Source organism: Ascaphus truei, chromosome 3 (genome assembly GCF_040206685.1).
Source record: "Ascaphus truei isolate aAscTru1 chromosome 3, aAscTru1.hap1, whole genome shotgun sequence".
Taxonomy (NCBI): Eukaryota; Metazoa; Chordata; class Amphibia; order Anura; family Ascaphidae; genus Ascaphus; species Ascaphus truei.
The window spans coordinates 378349046-378367955 of NC_134485.1; the positions used below are offsets into that span (position 1 = coordinate 378349046).

General features: G+C 42.8%; 1 protein-coding gene across 4 annotated transcripts in view; it reads left to right on the forward strand.

Moving 5' to 3' along the window:
* CRYL1 (crystallin lambda 1) overlaps positions 1–18910 on the forward strand; it is a 249736-nt gene that overhangs the window by 205702 nt on the left and 25124 nt on the right. For all 4 annotated transcript variants that reach the window (XM_075592296.1, XM_075592293.1, XM_075592295.1 and 1 more), the window contains exon 5: positions 3519–3713. In XM_075592296.1, coding sequence (XP_075448411.1) covers positions 3519–3713 — 195 coding nt within the window. The remainder of the gene's footprint in view (positions 1–3518; positions 3714–18910) is intronic.

Genomic DNA, 18910 nt, shown 5'->3' on the forward strand with positions numbered 1-18910 from the left:
AAGGGAGGAGCCGAAGCAGGGAGTGGCGGTTCCAGCAACTTCCACCAGTCAGTTGCGAGGAACCACAGAGAAGGAGAGACCTGTACAGGAAGTGACTCCTGTACCAAGAATGGCCTGCTCCTCCACTGTGGGCACTATGGTCTCCACCCAGCCCTACTCAGTGCCCGGCGGGGTGCTGGTGGTGAGGGTGGCCAATACAGAGACGGTGGTCGGGCTCTGCCTACAATGCGGGCTGCCCGGAGGTACTGTGAATACGGTGGCACGTTGCCCTCATTGCGGGACTTTGTACCTGTGGCCTATGCCCACGTTCATCCCAATACAGCCTGCTGACCCCCCGGTGGATGTGACACGGCGCTCTGCTGAGTCCCCGGGCGCGCTGTGGATCAACCGCGCGAGTCCCGGAGACAGGGGACTGGAGCCGGTCAAGTCGGCTGGGTCACTGGCCATTGAGGCGGCTGGATTAAACCCCGCGACAGGGGCAAAGAGACTTTCACCCCGCCCCGAGACCCCTAGGTCGGGGCGAGGGGACTACTCTGATGAGGATCTCCGTGAGCTGGCGGTAGCAAGAACGGAGCGGAAAAGACAGACGGGGAGAACGACGCCCCGTGGGGTGAGTGACCGGACGTCCCCCGCAGATCGGCGATCCGACCGACGGAGTCCCGCCATCCCAGGACCTGGCGGAGATGGGAGAGAGACGCCTACACCCCTGCGGATGGGTAAGCCAAAAAGCCCTATCTCTTACCTGGTCACAACAGACGGCGAAGCGCTGGAAGGGCCGCGCCAGGCCCAACGCGCACGTGGAGGGACGGCATCACTTCCGGTGGCGACGGCGGAGCAACCAGATGTCGTCGTGGAAGAAGAGATCCCGCATGGGGGTCCAACGCGAGATGGCGACGCTTCCGGTTCCGGGGAGGACGTCACTTCCGGTGGCGACGGCGGAACCCAGGAAGGGGAAGCAGCGACGCTTCGGCGATTGGGGGAAGGTCCCCGACCGCTCGTATTGCCCAGAAATCGGAGAGACGATCTCAGGACTGAGGAGGGTGAGACATCATCCTTGGACCAGTCTACGGACAGCCAGGAGCGGGTCGTAACCCCGTGGGGTCCCGTCCCATGCCCCTATACCCAACCCCATGCCCTAGCTAATTCCCCTACCCCTATCACACGGTCACCGGGTTCACCGCCCAACTTGGAACTTGTGGACATACCTTTGGGGGGGGAGGAAAAACGGACTGGGGAGAGGCAGCTCAGTGGAGCTACGGAAGGTGATTCACGGGGAGGAGGGGAATTGAGGGTGGCGGATACAGCACCCCAACCGGCAGTAAAGGCTCCGGGGTCCTCGAGGTGGTTCAACTCGCGATCCACAAGGTCGTCAGGGGTATTTTCATTTGATGACGACCGGGAACCAGGGCCTAATCCCTTTAAGGAGACCCGGTGGTGGGCTCCACTATTTGAGGGGTACTCCGCATGGATGGACCGTACTCGGTTCCTCATCCGGCGGGAGGACGTGGTAGATTTCTGGTGGAAAGAGGGAGAGTTTACACCCGAGCAGAGGGACAGGGAACTACAGAAGAGGTGGTTCCAGCTGGAGCGTAGAGACATAGCGCCCATGGGTCCCGACACACTGTCAGACCCAGTAGATTCTGATGAGCCCCTATCATGGGTGTTACCTGGGAGGGCAGGTAATGCTGATCTGACCAGGGTCAGTAGGGCGGAGAGGGCTATAATAGCCAAATATAAAAAATCCCATGGGTTGGAGTATCCCTATGTTCCGGAGCCCCTGATGGATGAAATTGAGGACAATAGGGAAACGTGGCTCCAAGAAACTATAGAGCTGTATTTAGCCAATAGGGGGAGCGACATTGTAGGTAAAAAGGCGGAAGAAAGAATAGACACCCTGATGAGAGTGTGGAGCATAGGGAGAAATGTTCACAAACATAGGGTGACCTATGTGCCAGAGAGAGGATCACCTAGGCATTATTATGTTACGGTCCTGGATATGGGTAACCGGGAAGTGAGGAAACCTGACCCAGATCACTATTATTAAGGGGGTACTGAGACATTACGCGGGTTCGTGGCTGCTGGTCGGGGCGGGCTTGGCGGATGACTGTATTCATATGTACTGTATTATGAGGAAATTTGTGTGATGTTAATTATGTTTTCCGTTACAGTGCTTCCTGGAAAGAGGTATACAAATTTAGGTCCCAGCGAGGACGATGGGATTCACCAGGGGGAGAATGTAGCGGTCATGTAAAATGCCTACAGTCATCTCTCCTGTTGGCAGTAAGGCCTGGTAAGTGTGGGCATGCCAGCAGTAATTATGGAGGTTTCCCCTCACACCCTGGTGGGGTGCTCTGTGTATGGCTGGGACTGGTCACATGCTCTGACTCCATGGTTAGTGATGTCAGAGATGTGTCAGCCTCAGAAGCTTACATAAGGCACAGCACTGTGTCTAAAAGTTGTTGTGTTGTTAGTTGTTCTGCTGAGAAAGGAGTTCCAGCTCTTGTCAGAGCTGAGGAAGGAGTTCAAGTTCTATCAGAGTGTCAGTTATGTTATAGTAACTCCATGGGAGGCTGTGTCCAGGGACCTGGCACAGGACAGTGATTCCTGCGGGAATAAGTGAATCCCTGATCTGGGTGACATACCTAACTAAAGGGAGCACTGGCGAGATGAGCGGCTGAAGATACTCCTTGTGGAGGGCAGTTGCCCTGCCGTGTCAATAAAGATGAGTTCAGCCAGAAACCCTCTCGTGTATCTATCTGGAATGAGTGTACAGAGAGGAGCACCACGGAGGAGTTCCTCGCCAGGATCATCCCCATGCGGACGCAGGGACCCTGGTGAGGTGGAGGCGCTGCACTGGAACTAGGTGAGACTCAGCACACTACCTCAGCTGCCTGTCTGACGGGTCCTCCCCACACACCATCATGCGGGAGACTCAGGAGTCCTGTAGCCAGCAGGTGCACCATCAGGCATATTCACACTGTAATGGGGTCCGGTTAGACCACAGGGGCCAATGTGAGATTGGGTGGGTCAGGCCGGGCCACAAAACCCGTTACACTTGTTAGATCCTTTGAGATCTTATTCAAATCATTGAATTACTCTAATCCCTGGTGTGCATACTTTTTTGTTGTTGTTTATTTTGAGATATACCCTTATGGGTTATCTCATGTAGGAGACTGTGGAGAGTGACTCCATGCACATAGCAGCAAAGGGATTGGTTCTCTTATAGGATTCAAGACAGCACGAGCGCGGATTCTCGAATTGTATTGCTTAAAGTTATCTGCATAACCTACAGGAATTTATGCTGAATGGATACAGGAGCAGATGAAATTAACATTTAACACAAACCATAACCGCATATTTTCCCATTCAAATACAGGTATTATGATTCAACAGAAACGATATCCGTTACAAGCACAACGGACTTCAAGATGATAAATCTTCATGTGATTTTTTTTGTTTTTGTTTACTTTAATGTCTGATGAATATTGTATAATTGGATTTCTTGTTTCATGATATAGGTGAATCCACCATACTATGTCCCATTGGTGGAATTGGTTCCCCACCCAGAAACAGAAACTGCCACAATTGAAAGAACATATGCTCTGATGAAGAAAATTGGTCAGTCACCTGTGAAATTAATGAAGGAGACTGATGGGTTTGTGTTGAACCGGCTCCAGTATGCAGTGATAAGTGAGGCATGGAGACTTGTTAAGGTACAGTATGTGCACATTTCTGAACTGATCCAAGGATGCCACAATGTCACTCTAATTATATTTATTTTTTCTTATGTAGCACTGACAGTGTATGCAGCGCTGTACACTGAATTTTGAATATACAATGAGCCCCATAGGTCTTGTAATTTTATTTTAGTGTCACATGGGAAGATGGTAGTGGGGTTTGAACCTGGTTCACCTACTTCAAAGGCAGTGGCATTTCCACTAAGCTGCTCCTTCAACTCACTGAGCCTCTACACGGTGGAAATGTGCAAGCCTTTCACCCCGATTGGCGAATACTGTGAAATTTGCACTTTTTGCATCAAATCAAAATGTTCACAATTTAAAAAGTTCACACGCAATTCCCCCAGCGTGAAATATGTTTGTTTTTTTGTTAGAAAACTCTATTTCAGGGTCTGAATGTTTGAATACATTCACTACAACTTTGACAAGTTTGAACCAATTTTGGTAGAACCTAGGCAAGTTCCAACTTCATTGTTATAACTTTTTGATCAAAAACGTTTAAGGTAACTTCGGGCAAATGTCCAAACTTTTAAAAAAGTTTTAGCAAAACAGTAGAAAAATAAGGAGTACAGAATGACTGTGCCCCAAAGGAAATTCACTTAAATGCACACCACCACTAATAAAATATAACTTTTATTATTATATACTTAAAATATATATTACCGAAAAGGTGTGTAATAAAGAATAAAAATAAATTAAATCAAATCACATATGCACCAGGATTGCCTCTCATGTATAAGCACTACTATACAAAATTGAAAATAGGGTGTTAGAGGCTCAAATGGTGCAAACAGCCAGTCACATCAGTGAAATAACTCTATATTAAAATAGATATTTTTAACAGCTAGAGTGGAACACTATACTATCCTGAAATGGATGATAGATATAGATGGACAATGCCAAGATATACACAGAACCATCACCTCACTGTTAGAATGTATTGATATCTAGAGCTATTAAACTAACAAACTGGCTGAAAAACACTGTTTTAAAACAGCCCCATAACGGAGGATGATGACATAATCACGTGCCCAACGCACGTTTCAATCCAATTACGGTGCTTCGTCAGGGACAATTTTGAGCTATTTCACTGATGTGACTGGCTGTTTTGGAAGATATCCAATCTCTGTAAACATTCCATCTGCATCAGCCATCACAGGTGAATAATTTTTACTTCTCTTATAGGTGCAATCTCTTTTCCTCTAACATCAGATTGTGACCCCCATGTTAAATGTACAACCCAGGGGTGAAAAGCTCAGTTGATAGGCCTTTATATTGTTTGTGAATAGATTTAAAAAAAAAAAAAGTAATCAGATCCCCTCTCAGACACTATTTTGGCGAGGTAAATAATCGAAGGAAGATGTAATGCACAGCAAAGCAGTAAAGCAGATACCACAAATGAACCAAAGAAAATATATTGATTTTACCCATGATTATTTTAAGAAAGAACCTTGTCAAATCAATTATATTTATTGATTTACTGCATTGCAAATCTGACAAAGGGCTGATGCCTGAAATATCAGTTCGTGTTCACTCTGGATAGTGATGTACTGCACCGACACACTTTATTCGAGCAAATACCCAGTATGTACCTGGCAGATACCTGGAATGCGCCGCTCCTTACCTCTGACAAGCCCCGTTGCGTTTGCCTTTCCAGCCTGGGTTCATGCCTGGCTGACGGGCGGCTGATCTGTTAAATGATAATGATTAGGATTTAATAGGCTGCAATGCTTCGCGTGTCTACCAGATGGCATAAATTCATGAATTGTAATGCAGTATATATATATATACTGTGCAGTATTGCAGCCAGTGGGAATAAAATGCTTCAATCCCTGCCTAGAAAATAACCCAATGCACTCGGGCAGAAAACAGTCACAAACCTCAATACACCCGGGTATACCCGAATTCGAGGAACTAGCCGTGCTCGAATAAAGTGTGTCGCCAGTGTAGAGACAAAAAGGTGCGCTGTAAACTAATTGTGGTCATGTTCTAAGTGTTAATTGGTACTAAGACCTTAAGATAAATGTGGTGAAATTGGAACCAAAAGTTGTTGCAATTGGAACTGAATTCCAAGGTGTAAGGCCTTGCCCCCGTTGCCTACTATGTGGCGGACGCTGCACAGACGAGAGCCCTCCCCTCAATGGCGCCGGGCCCACTGCGAGGGGGGGCCGCAGCGCTCGGGCGAGAGTTGCTCCTGCTCTCAATAGAATTGAGAGCAGGAGTTGCGTCGAGCGATACGGCACGCCCCCCGGCGGTTCAGCCAATGAGGGCGAACCTGCCTGGTGACGTCATGGCCGCGCCCCCGTCACTCCCCCGCCACGCTCCCCCCGGTCTCTCTTCCTGCAGTGAGCTGCAGACCGGGGAATCGGCTGAACGCGCTGCCAATCTCGCGGGCGCGCATTACAGCGGCGTTACCGGGCCTTAGCCTAAGAATATGCAGCTGATCAGAAAAGATGGCACAGCACATCAAGTGGTGAGGATAGAAAAAAGACAAGCGCAAGATTCTCGTAACAAAAGGAATTTGTAGTAAAAATATATAGAAGAAATATTAAAACACATACGGTTATAAACAATTGCTGAATGTAGGAAAAGTACCACCAGTGATACAAAGTTAAAAGGTTCCCTTGATCATCATAGGGATAATGCAGGGTCCTGTGAATAAAGCCGCCAATGCCACAGTGTTGGAATGAGCAAGCGAAGGTCCAGATATACATGAACATCAACCACGGTAGGAACAGCACCTGCTCCTGGTTGTAGTAGCAGTAGCAGTCCCGTTCTAAATGAAGAAACCAGCTCTGCTGAAAAAGGTACTCGTTCCTGGTCTCCAATAGGCAAATACTAGCAGCGCAACAGAAGAGGAAAGGCTCCGGTTAGGGCAGGCACCCGCTCCCGGTCCCAGGTGTAGAATGCCCTTGCTTCTGATCCTCAACAGGCAGTGTGACAGTGGAGGATAGACTCCGGTTAGGGAGAGCACCCAGTGCCAGGTGTAGGTAGTGTAAACGGTATGAGTAGTCACGCCTCCGTCATCCAAGCAGGTGCAGCCTGAGCTTAGAATCACTCTAGTTAGTGCAATAGCTACAGCAGGAGTACTCAGAGTAAATCAAAGGCAACAACACCGCTCTGCATTGGTCAGCAGCAGGATAGGTGAAAACATGAAAATAGATTCTTGAAAATTGAAGAAAAACTATTCTAAAGAGCAAGCTCAAATAGGACAATAGTACGCAATCTAATCCAGCGCGTTTCGTAGCAGGTGCTACTTCATCAGGGAATGATTCTTCCTTTACAATGTGTGCTATTTAAACCCATCCTTGATAGGAAAATAGGTGTACATGTTTGGTTACAGTAGCACCTTATTGGTTGATGGCACAACCAATCACATAATACATGTCAATTTTAGGGAAGGTGAATTAGACACAGTCCTACCTATCCAAAGAAGACCATAAACATATTAATATAATGTTTATAAAATCCTATCAACATATTGAGCAACTGTAATGCCCATTGTTACATAATGAAGAGAAGAAAAAGGGGAAAAAATATAAAAAAGATGAAAATATGTATTAGTACATATAATTTGAAACATATAAATTAAAACTGTGCCATTTATTTATCCTAATTGTTTGTATGAAAACTGTCTCAGTGTATTCGTGTCAGCTCACAAACCCTTATTTAGAGGGAGCATGAGAGGAGCATCAAACCCAGAATATATAGGTTGTGAAAAGAGGGACTGCACCACCACATCAAGGGAAACTGTCCACAGGACCAAATAAGATTGAGATTTAATAGAGTGAGACAATGTCTATATCCTCATTCAATCCCAAAGATTTCATAGTGTTAAAGTGAAAAATCCAATAACTCTCCTGTTTACAGTGTCTTTATTCTATCACATCCCCTCCTATCTATTGGAACAGTTAGATTCCCTTATACTGAAGAGAGTATGGATTCTGTCCATGTTTTAAAATGTCTGGAGACACTGTTTTTCAAACCATTTTTAATGTTGCGTACATGCTCTAGAATACGCCTCCTCACATGTCCCTTGGTCATCCCTACATCTACATCTCTAACCTCACTCTGGATAGTGGTAAACTTGTTTATTCCACAGTTTAGCTACTTGATATATTTAGATTTTTGGGTGGTTTCCAATGTTGGTTCCAACATATTGTGGCAATAAGCCAGATTTTGTACATGAGAATTTAAGTTTCTCAATGGCTGTGCATGGATGATGTTACCCAAAAACACAAGATACAATTAACATACATGAAAATCTAAAAATGTGACTCATTATTCTTACCTAAATCCAGAGCTGCTTCTTTATTTATTTATGTACAGAATGTAATTTAGATTACTTTTGAATGTATGTGTCGTTGTCGTTGCTAGTTACTGTATGTGTTTTGAATGTGCTTCTTCCTATTTTATATACCAAAGTAAATTATCCTAAATTTGATGGCCTTTTCTCAGAAGAACTAAGCAGTCTTCTAAGACATGTTACAAGGTTGGAAGACACCAGTGTCTTCCAGTGACGGAAGGGGTCGTGTGATAGAAGACTACTCTATCTACTGTATTTCAGTGTTTTTCAACCATGTTCTCAGAATAGACCAGGTATAAGGAGTAATCTTTGAATTACCGAGCACATGTTTGCACTTGTCTTGTATATGAATGTACTGTATGATTAATTGGTTATGCCTAAAAGATTATCTAGCTGGGGATTAAAGAGAAGATTGAAATCCCTGATCTAGTTTACGATGTGTTGTTCCCAGATCTGAACTCCATGTTCAAGATGTGATGATAATAACTATTATCATGTGTGTTCTGTGTTCAGTGAAGTACACATTTTACTTAAGTCTTGGCATAATACCTACATAAACAATTCTACCCACTTTTATGCACACACAATTAGATTTTTCACAGTTATATCCTTGAACACAAGTTTTTCACAAGAAAATATTGAGAAACCATGAAACAAGTCAAGGGAACTCTGCCTTACAGTAGGTTAAACATAGCATTGCAACAAAAAGGGCCCTTTGGCTTTACCTAATCTGCAGATTTTCCCTATGTGCTACAATATCTTCCTACCTTCTTAAGATTCTGTGATGTCCATCACAGAATCTTAAATTGTTTGACTGTATTTACCACCAGCACTTCTGCTAAGAATGCATCAACTATGCTTTCAGGTAAAAAGCATGGAATAAATTCAACCATCAGTGCAAACAAAGACATAAGTAATAATATGAATGCTACCTTCCAAAGATTGCAGGCAATGTCTGTATATCAATAGATGAAGTTGTGAGAGACCTTCACTGGGTCTGATCGGTCATATGTAACCTCAGTGTGGCTTACTTGCGGATCGGTTCTGCATGGAATGTCTGGGATCACCGGGACTCAGCACTCTCGGGTAATCCCATCTCTCGCTTGCCAGTAGCAGCCATACACACTCATCGTCGTAGCCAAATAAACACTGTCCCTTTTATATTGGATGAAGACAGTACTGGAAAATATTGCTGCTCGGAGTAGCACTGGCGTGCTCCCTGCCGTGTGTAACAGTGATGGTAAAGATGGTGGTGGTGGTGCACTGCTAAGGAAGAAATGATGGTATGGAGAGCAAAAAGTACTAATAAAAGACTTGAACACTTAGAAAAAGACAGAGGACCTAACAGAATCAGTGATCCTATTAAGCCCTCCGTCTTTTTCTGTGTTAAAGTTTTTTATTAGTACTTTTTGCTCTCCAGACCATCATTTTTTCATCAGCAGTGCAACGCTATCACCATCTTTACCATATGCTATCAGGTGAAAGGTATTTTCCATGTTTCCCGTGAGTCTGCCACCTTCCTGCTTATTTTCCCTCAAATGTGCTGCTCGCCTGATTTTTCCTTATACAGTACCTTGTGATATTTGAACATTTCTATCAAATCCCACCCCCATGTAAAAGTCCTGGCATAGATGATCTACATAAGGCTTTAATGTGAATGCAAAATGCGATTTGTTTAGACATGTGTGCATTTACATTTCTCATACGTGTATATAAGTTCCAGTGTTTTAAACAACACAGTGTTTAAAGTGCTGATGTTAAAATTCTGAGCTTGGATATGCACATTTTAACTTTTGCAATTGGATTTTAACAGAAATTATCCTACTGCTTTATCGTGTCAAACCTACTGTACAGTATATACAGAATTGACATATTTTGGTTACTAAAGTATAGAGGCAGTAGACCCACTCAAACACATCTTACCCTTTTACTATACTTAGCAGTGGCGTTTTTTTCTCATCTTTGTGTCCACAATAACCTAATTGTGTGTCTGTAGTAGGCAGAGTAAAATTAAATCTACTGAGACAGTCTAGCACTAGGATTTAAACCATGTAGATGCTCAGGAAGCTTGCATGGTTGCTGAATGAGCATACTCCTAAATACATTTCTATGTGATTTGATAAAAAAAAATTGTGTACCTTATTGTATAACTCCATTAAGTAGAAAATGGAGGTTTTGTTTTTCAGTTACAAATCGAACCTTCACTCTACCTGGATAAACTTTTAATGATGTCATAATCTTTGAATGATTAATTGTATGTGGGTGCTGCCTAAGGATTAATGATATACAACATTTGAAAATTATTGGCAGAAAAGGTAATCCCTTTGAAATGGAAGAACTCCTTCTAGATCAATAAATACATTTGTTGCTAAATACACTGATTATACAATATTTGATATTTGTGGCTGCTTAATGTTGTTGAAATTTTAGAACATAACTTTAAATGACTTATTAATTAAAATAAAATATTGTTAAAGTACGACAAACAAGTGAATTAAAAAAGGAAGAAGACAAAAGAGGAACCTATGTAATTTCTAAAAGTAACACGTAACACTGGAAACCATGGATGTAATCAATCAATGGACACTCGGTAAATGAGAATTATGTCTATTTTATTTTTATTTAACATTTTTTAATTATAGACCAATATGTTGTAGAGTTCGAATTGTGTAGGATAATTTGCCTCCCTAAATTCTACAGAAGAATTGCTTCATTTGGAGGATTATCTAGTGGGATAAGGATGTCCTTATGTAGGCAATACAAAACACTGCAGACAATTCTAGTGCAATTACGGTGTCACCGAGGCTATTACTGTGACCAGGCTCCTAATTTGTTTCTGGTTTTACCTAAAGTCCCTTGATTTTGTTTGGTTCTGTTTTTTGATTATGGTGGAATATACATTAATAAATATATATATATATATATATATATATATATATATATATATGTGTGTGTGTGTGTATGTGTATATATATATATATATATATATATATATAGCTATATCCATCCATCCATCTATATATATATATATCCACGTAAAATAACGGGAAATTGTATTTAATATCTATAATGAGTTAAGTCGGCAGAGAACATCAGCTGGCTGATTACTGACCCCAGAATATCCATCTGAGACCGGACGGACGGACGTCCAACGGAGGCGGGGTGGTGAGCGGTTGTGATGTGTATATTCTCCAGTACACTCGTTAGTGTTATGTGCCCTTTTAATATTGCATTTTTGTAAGTGTGTTTGTTATACTTTTTCACATAAATATTTTATACTGAATTGATCTGTGCGATGGAGCTATTTGTCTCTTACTGTTGAGTGCATCTTTCCTGATCTCGCTGAGCGGTTATACAGCTTTTCCTGACATACAGACTACAGATTGTTACAGCATTGTAATATGTGCCTGAAAACCACTTTTATCTTGTGAGTAGGCAGAATATAGAGCCAAGATAAAGACCTGATATTTGCTCATCATTTCAATACATCTGCATTTAGATTGTTTGTGTTGTCTCTCTTTCTATATATGCTCCCCCTGGATTGTGAGAACATATTCCTACATTTGGGACAGTGAAGACAGGCCCCACCAGAGGGTTTGAGCAGGGAGTTTCAACTCTATATTTGTATATTTGTATTTACACAGTCACGTTATAATTATATTGTCATCACATCTCTGTATTTTACAGAGTAAAACATTTATTCACTTTAACAATAGGGATCACTCTTTGTTGTTTACGCCTTATTTGATCACCTTCACTTGTATCTTATTCCCCGGTGGCCAAATTGTCCCTGGGCTTGACAGCATTCAGGAAGAAGGCATGAAGGTAGAGGGTGCTAACAATCCCTGGAGGTTAAACAAAAGCTGTAATTCAAACCTCAATCAGGTTACCTACCACTGTTGGACTCTCCCCAGTGAACCAGCACTGCAAGAACTGGAAGTCGCACTTGAAACGATTAAATGGGATATTGTTGGCCTTAGTGAAGTAAGAAGAATAGATGGAGGCTTCATTGAGCTCAAAAGCGGACACCTATTTTATTACAGAGGTACAGATAATGGAAGAATCAGTGGAGTAAGCTTTATTGTTAACAAAAGATGGAGAAACAACGTGGAGTATGAAAGCTCATCAGAAAGAGCAGCAATAGTCGTCGTTTAATTGACAAAGAGATACAGGATTCAAATAAACTAAGTCAACATCAAGTCAGCTACCCTGAAATCAACCAACTTAACAACAAAGGGAATTGTCACCTCAAGAACATTATGGGAGATTTCAATGGAAAGATTGGTGTCCATCAGAAAGATGAAGCATCAGTTGGTAAATATGGTTACGGTAACCGGAATGGACATGAGTACAGATTGGTAAAATTGGTAGAATTTATACTTCAAGAAGAATCCAAATATAAAATTGACTTGGAATGAACTCAGTGGAGTCAAGCATGAAATTGATTATATCCTAATTAACAAGAAACACATAATTGAAGAAATGAACCCCTATTCTCAATATTTCAGGGTAACAGTCTATCAGAAGACTTTGATTACGTATTGCGTAGCTACAACAAGAGTACACATAATAGTTGAACACCTGGGTCTAAATAAAATTCGTACAACCGTTTTGACACAAGGAGGAATCACTGATTTGTTCGCTGCAGATTACATCTCAATGCGAAGTTGGAAAGAAGAAAACAGATTAAAAAGAAGATAAAAAAAATCAACATCAATAAAAAATAACAGGAGAGAATTCTAACTAAAACATAAAAATTCCAGAGATGGATTAATGCCATAGTTATCCTCCTCCACAAGAAAGGAGACAAAGAAGACCTCAAGAACTACAGACCAATCAGTCTACTTTCAATCACTTGCAAGATTGTTATGAAGATACTAATCTGCTACAACAGACCCTGGACTTTGCCCAGCCTAGAGAACAATCAGGATATGCAGTGGATAAAACACAATGGACCACACCCAAGTCATACAAGAAGTGATTTCCCGAAGTAATGAATATGATCTACCACTCATTTTAGGATGCGTAGATTGCAAAAAAAAAATGTTTTAATCTGTATACACCTAAGCAGTCCTGGATGCATTAAGAAGAAAAATGTTGGCCTTCCGTTTATGGTGCAGACAGGGAGAGACACATAGGGAAGAGCTCAGCTTAACACTGGGAGGATAGACCCCAAAAATCTGACAAAATAAGCTGCAATAGGCACCAAAACTTTCCTGCAATTTCCTGCCAACCTCCACAATCAACTGGAATACTTCAGCACAGCCCGTCATGGGTCTTTACAGCTTCCCACAGCAGTCCCTGCTCCACTAAAAAGAACAAGAACAGTGTGTACTCCCCCTCGACTGAGTTCTTAAGCTAGATCGTGAGTCCAAGCAACATATTGGGACCACCTGCAGCTCCTTATGGCCACCTGTGAACCCCAACATCATGCCGAGACTCTCTGCGACTCCCCACAGCCACCTTTTACAATCCGCAGAACCACGGGTGAAATCCGGGCAAGTAGCGAGTTAAATCTGCCCAGTCAAGGGCGAAACGCCCACAAATAACAGACGGAATCCGCTGAGAAAACAGGCAGAATCCTCGGAGGCAGCAGGCGGCATCCATGGAGGAATCAGGCGGAATCAGACAAATTCCGCCAAGCAGTTGGCGAAATGCGGGCAGGCAACAGGCGGAATCTGTGAAATCAACAGGCGGAACCTACATACCATCAGGTGGAATCCGCAAAGTATTGCAAACACCTGTGAATATCGGCGACCGACCAAAAATACCAGTGGAGCATCGGATTCCCCTGCGAAATTGCAAAGTTGATCTCAGACCAGTAGGTTCCGGAACCCTCTGCCGCCCCACGTAATTGGCCAAGATAACCTATAGAGACTGGTCAGTTAACTGGTTTATATACAAATACTTTCCCAAACAACAACGGATGGTGGCAAATCAGATAAAGGAGAGAGCGGGCAGGCTGTTGGAATGGTTCCAGGATGGAGGAGGAGGCCAATGACACAGACATGTCTGACACACAACAAGTAAGATCAGATCACAATACACAAAGTAATACAATAGATTACAAACTACTGTACTGGCAAAAGCTATGCCTGGGGAACTCACAACAGAACAGATAAAATACAAAAATCAATAGACGAACTGAATGGAGAACTCGCTTACTGTGAGGGCATCGGACGCGGAGACTGGAATAAACAAGCTGGAAGAAGACCTATCAGATATACAACAATCTCTGGAAGAGATGCAAAAAATAAACAATACTCTAGAAGACAAACTTGATTTAGAGAACCGGTCACATTGTAACAATCTGAGGATAATCGGTGTCCCAGAAAGCCTCAAAGAGACGCGACTGAAGGAGTTCTGTACAAAATGGCTACCATAGAGGCCTTTGATAATATACATTGGGATCATTTTCTCGATACGTTAGGCAGATTTGGACTCAAAGGCCACTTCACTGACATGCTTAAAGCTGTAGACCAAGCAATATCCTAGTTGTGTTATTTTTTAAAATTTTTTTTAAAATAAATCAGTTCTGTACTGGAAGAAAATACTTGTATCATTTAAAAAAACAACAACTCTGAATTACATTTTTTATGTTTTATGTAACAAGCATTTTTTGTTTCTATAGCAACCATTTACAAAGTCACATTCCCTTCCTCTTCTCAAACAGGCTCTGGCACACCCCTTTTTGGACCCTGCCCTCTCTCTAGCAGTGCAGAAATTATATCTAGTGACTGCCCGGTCACATGATCTTCACCACAAACCCCCCAATTCGAATCTTCGTCGATCGATCACAGGAGAACAGATCAGAAGAATTCAAATTGTTTAGAGGCATGCGTCAGGGATGGCCCCTTACACCCCGTTTGTTCAATCTAGCAATCGAACCACTGGCGCAATACCTTAGATAGATGAAGGAATTCAAGGGGATAGAGGTTTGGTCAGTGGAACTGGAAATGATTGCAGATCATATATTAATGTTTATCTCACAACCGGGCAAAAGTCTACCAGCGATACTAGAAACGATTGACAGATTTGGATCGTTTGCTGTGTTCAAAATAAATCTAACCAAAACAGAACTTCTCTACATACCTAAACCAGAAAACACTAGAGTAATAAAGAACATACCGCTCTCAATCACGACCAAACCCCTGAGATATTTAGGAATAATGTTCGAGACAGAAATGGGAAAATTATGTTATAACAACTTCAAATTTATTGTAAAAAAAGATTACAGACAAATTACAGAAATGGATGGGCCTTCCGCTGTCATTGTTTGGTAGAGGATGCGTGATAAAGATGATGTCGTTTGCAAGATTATTATATCCCATGCAGACCCTACCAATGCAGATCCAGCACAAAGGCGGAAAAGAATTAAACACAGCCTTAAAAACATTTTTGTAGAAATAAAAATGTTGAATAGCACGGACAAAGTTGTCCCTACCTAAAGAATTGGGGGGCATAAATGTACCGGATCTGCAAAACTACAATCTCGCATGTCTCCTCTGACATGTAAGAGACGGAATTATGGGGGGAAAAAAACTATTATTCATCCATTGTTTTAGAGAAACGATTGGTAAACCCTTTATCTCTGAAAGGGAACTTGCATACTGTATGAAATGGAAGGATATACCACAACACATTTAATACACAGTGAGATTAAGTAGAGATGGGTGAATCGGGCCAAATCCGTTTCCCGGATTTTCTCGCATTTCCCCCCCAAAATCCGTTTCGCGGTGTAAAATCCGCAAACTTGTTTGCTTGGTTTTAATCCTCACGGATGCATCAAAAACTGCCATTGGATACAACCCCTGGATGGATTTGTAGAATCCAATCCATGTATTCAGCAATCCGTTGGCGGATTCTTAAGAATCCGTTTAGGGTATTGGTAATAATAATAATAAAAAAATCCACAAAACGTGAATCGCCCTTTTTAAAATCGATCTGTTGAAATCCACAAACCAAAGGAACCGGCAGATCCCCTGCGGATCCAAATTCACAAAACAAATGTGCCCATCTCTAATAATAAGGGCCAGCATAATAGCATGGAGAGAAACAAGGAGTACATTTGGGTTACCATATGATACATCAAGATATCTGCCGTTACAGGGCAACCCAAAATGTATACCAGGAAAAGGTTTAAAATAACTCACAGGGCATATCTTGCTTTCAACAAGAGTCCTCACCCATCAGCAGGAATCATCAATCAATGCCCTAAGTGTCAAGCACTGTAGACGGATCCTAAACACTGCCTATGGTTGTGTTGCCCCATTAAACATTTCTGGGATTAAATTATGGACTAGATAACAAAAGTATTTAAAATCACAAAACACAAGATTCCAATGGTGTTACTATTTGCTAACATAGAACCATGGCTAGACGAGGAAGGCAACACAATCGGAGCAGTCAAACCTTTTGAAATGGGGCTACTAGCAGCTAGAAAAGCAATCGTCCTGCAATGGATATCCCCATCACCTACAGCGTTAGATATAGTCAAGGAATATCTAATTAAATTGATGTCCATGGACAAAATAGAGGTGAGCTTCCCCGGATATACTTGAAAACGAGAGGTAACTCTCAATGTATTACTTCCTGGTAAAACATTTTATAAATTAAATAAATAAAGGAGCTCAGACCAATTTTTTTTTCCAAAAATGGGGATGGTTCATTAATTCTTTATAGGACAAGACCAAGACAGCCATATAAAAAGTGTTTGCGGACAAGACATGGTGTTTAACCAGAGACAAAACAAATATAGCATGCCAATATGTGGACAAGCCCTAGAGAACAAAAGATAACCTTGAACGACTGATTTATAAAATGTAAAGAGAAAGACATTGTAGTTAGGGGGAGGGGAGCAGGAAAGTTTAAATTTAATGTCAATTTAAGTATTATCCAAAGTTTGACATTGGTTAAAAAAATGAGGAAAATAAAGCCAGAATGATGTTAACAACATGTAAAAGGACTTGTGAACAGTGCACTGCTGGTCAACCAGAAGGAAAAATGACAGTGACTGTATCGCTTGAGCAACAAACAAAAAAATCTCCACATATAATATAGCTTGTTCTTGTATAGCGCTGCTAGTTTTACAGAGACATTTTGCAGGCACAGGTCCCTGCCCCGTGGAGCTTACAATCTTTGTTTTTGGTGCCTGAGGCACAGGGAAAAAAAGTGACTTGCCCAAGGTCACAAGGATCCGATACCAGGAATTGTCTTTACTCACTGAGCCACTCCTTCTTCCATCACTTCTACGTAGCCAGACCACTCCCTGTCACCTAGCATGGGTAGTAGGAGAGCCTCTCCCAATCCATCAAGGGAAAATGGGGGAGAGCCTCTTTTCTACCCCAACAGCACCGATCTCCAGTGCATTACTCTAGCAAGGTGCATCCACTGCTGTTACACAATATTTCAACAAGATTGCCATTTACCCAGCGCTTTCTTTCATTCTTTTTACATTTGTGCTGTTTATTTTTTCTCATTTTTTTCAAGCATTGAAACAGTGCCACTATTCCAGAATTACATAACATGTAAAGGAGGTAGCATGCTTGAAATATGTTTCCCCTTGTTTAATGCTTCCTGCCTAACCTGTAATTTGCCCCACCCACTCCCTAACCTGTGATGTTTCACCTCCTGTTTAGAACCAGGAACTTTAGAATACTTCCCTTCCTCACATCTAATTCCCCCTTTATTCTACTTCCTTCCCTTGATTTAACTCCATACACCCTACTTCTTCAGTCACTTCTGATTAATAGGTTATTTCCCATTTAACTTTTTGGTCTATGGTCCCACAGTTGTCATTTTGCTCTAATGACTCCAGGATTTCCTTGCTTATGCAATTGGAAGAAGTGGTGAACACCCAGTTATGTCATTGTTTTTCTACTACTTGTTGAAATATTCAGGATTTAAAGCACCATTTGTGTCCAAAATGCACTTCTACCCCCCCCCCCCTAGGTTTAAAAGGAGGGGTCTCTGGATCTGAACAATGTTGATTTCAACTCCGGGGACCCCTTACTTCACGAGATATTTAATGGAGAAGGTGCTGCCAGTATCTCTCTTCAGTATAAATGTCCTGTGACATGCAGGCTAATAGTAAGCTGCAAGGGATGCCGTCACAGCGTCCTACTGTATGAACCCACGAGACATAGCACCTTTAACCTGCCATAGTGTCACCCCAGCTGGGGCTGCTACTGGCAGTCCCCCCAGATGAATGTATATCTTGAGAAGCAGGGGGTCCCCAGAGTTGAAATCAATGCGGTTCAGCTCCGGAGCCCCTGCTTCAGACCTGTTCATAAAACGACACCAAGTATCTTTCACCCTTTCTGTACTTGGACCTAAAAGCAAAACGATAAACAGTAAATACCTCTATATGTCCAATATTTACTGCTTTTATCAGGAAATAGTTAAGAGCTGACAAAATAATGCTGCTGTTTACAGTGACCAGGATGCATTAAGAGGCTTAGAAAAGGAGGACTTTTTTTTTATAAGTGTAGCCTGGAGCTCCCGTGGCTCCTGGAGAGCCCCCTCCTCTGTTGCAGCGCGGTCGCGGGTGCCGACGGACCCGACGGACCCGACGGCTGCTTCCAAGGGTGGGGGCCGGAGCAGGGAGCAGCGCGTGTTCCCCTGCATGCGGCCGGGTGCCGGGGACGCGATCGGGCCGTTGCTAGGGCCGCGGTCGCGTCGTTAGGGTCCCGGCGGTTAGCGAAGAGGGCGCCGCCATTGAGGAGAGACTCGCGCATGCGCAGTGATCGCGCAGGCAAGGCCCCAGAGCTAGGGAGAAGTCGCGCGAGCGTGAGGCTAGTCAGGGAAAGGTTGAGGCAGCCCGAGATAGCTTGCACAGGCGCAGGACAGGAGATGGAAAGCCCGCGAA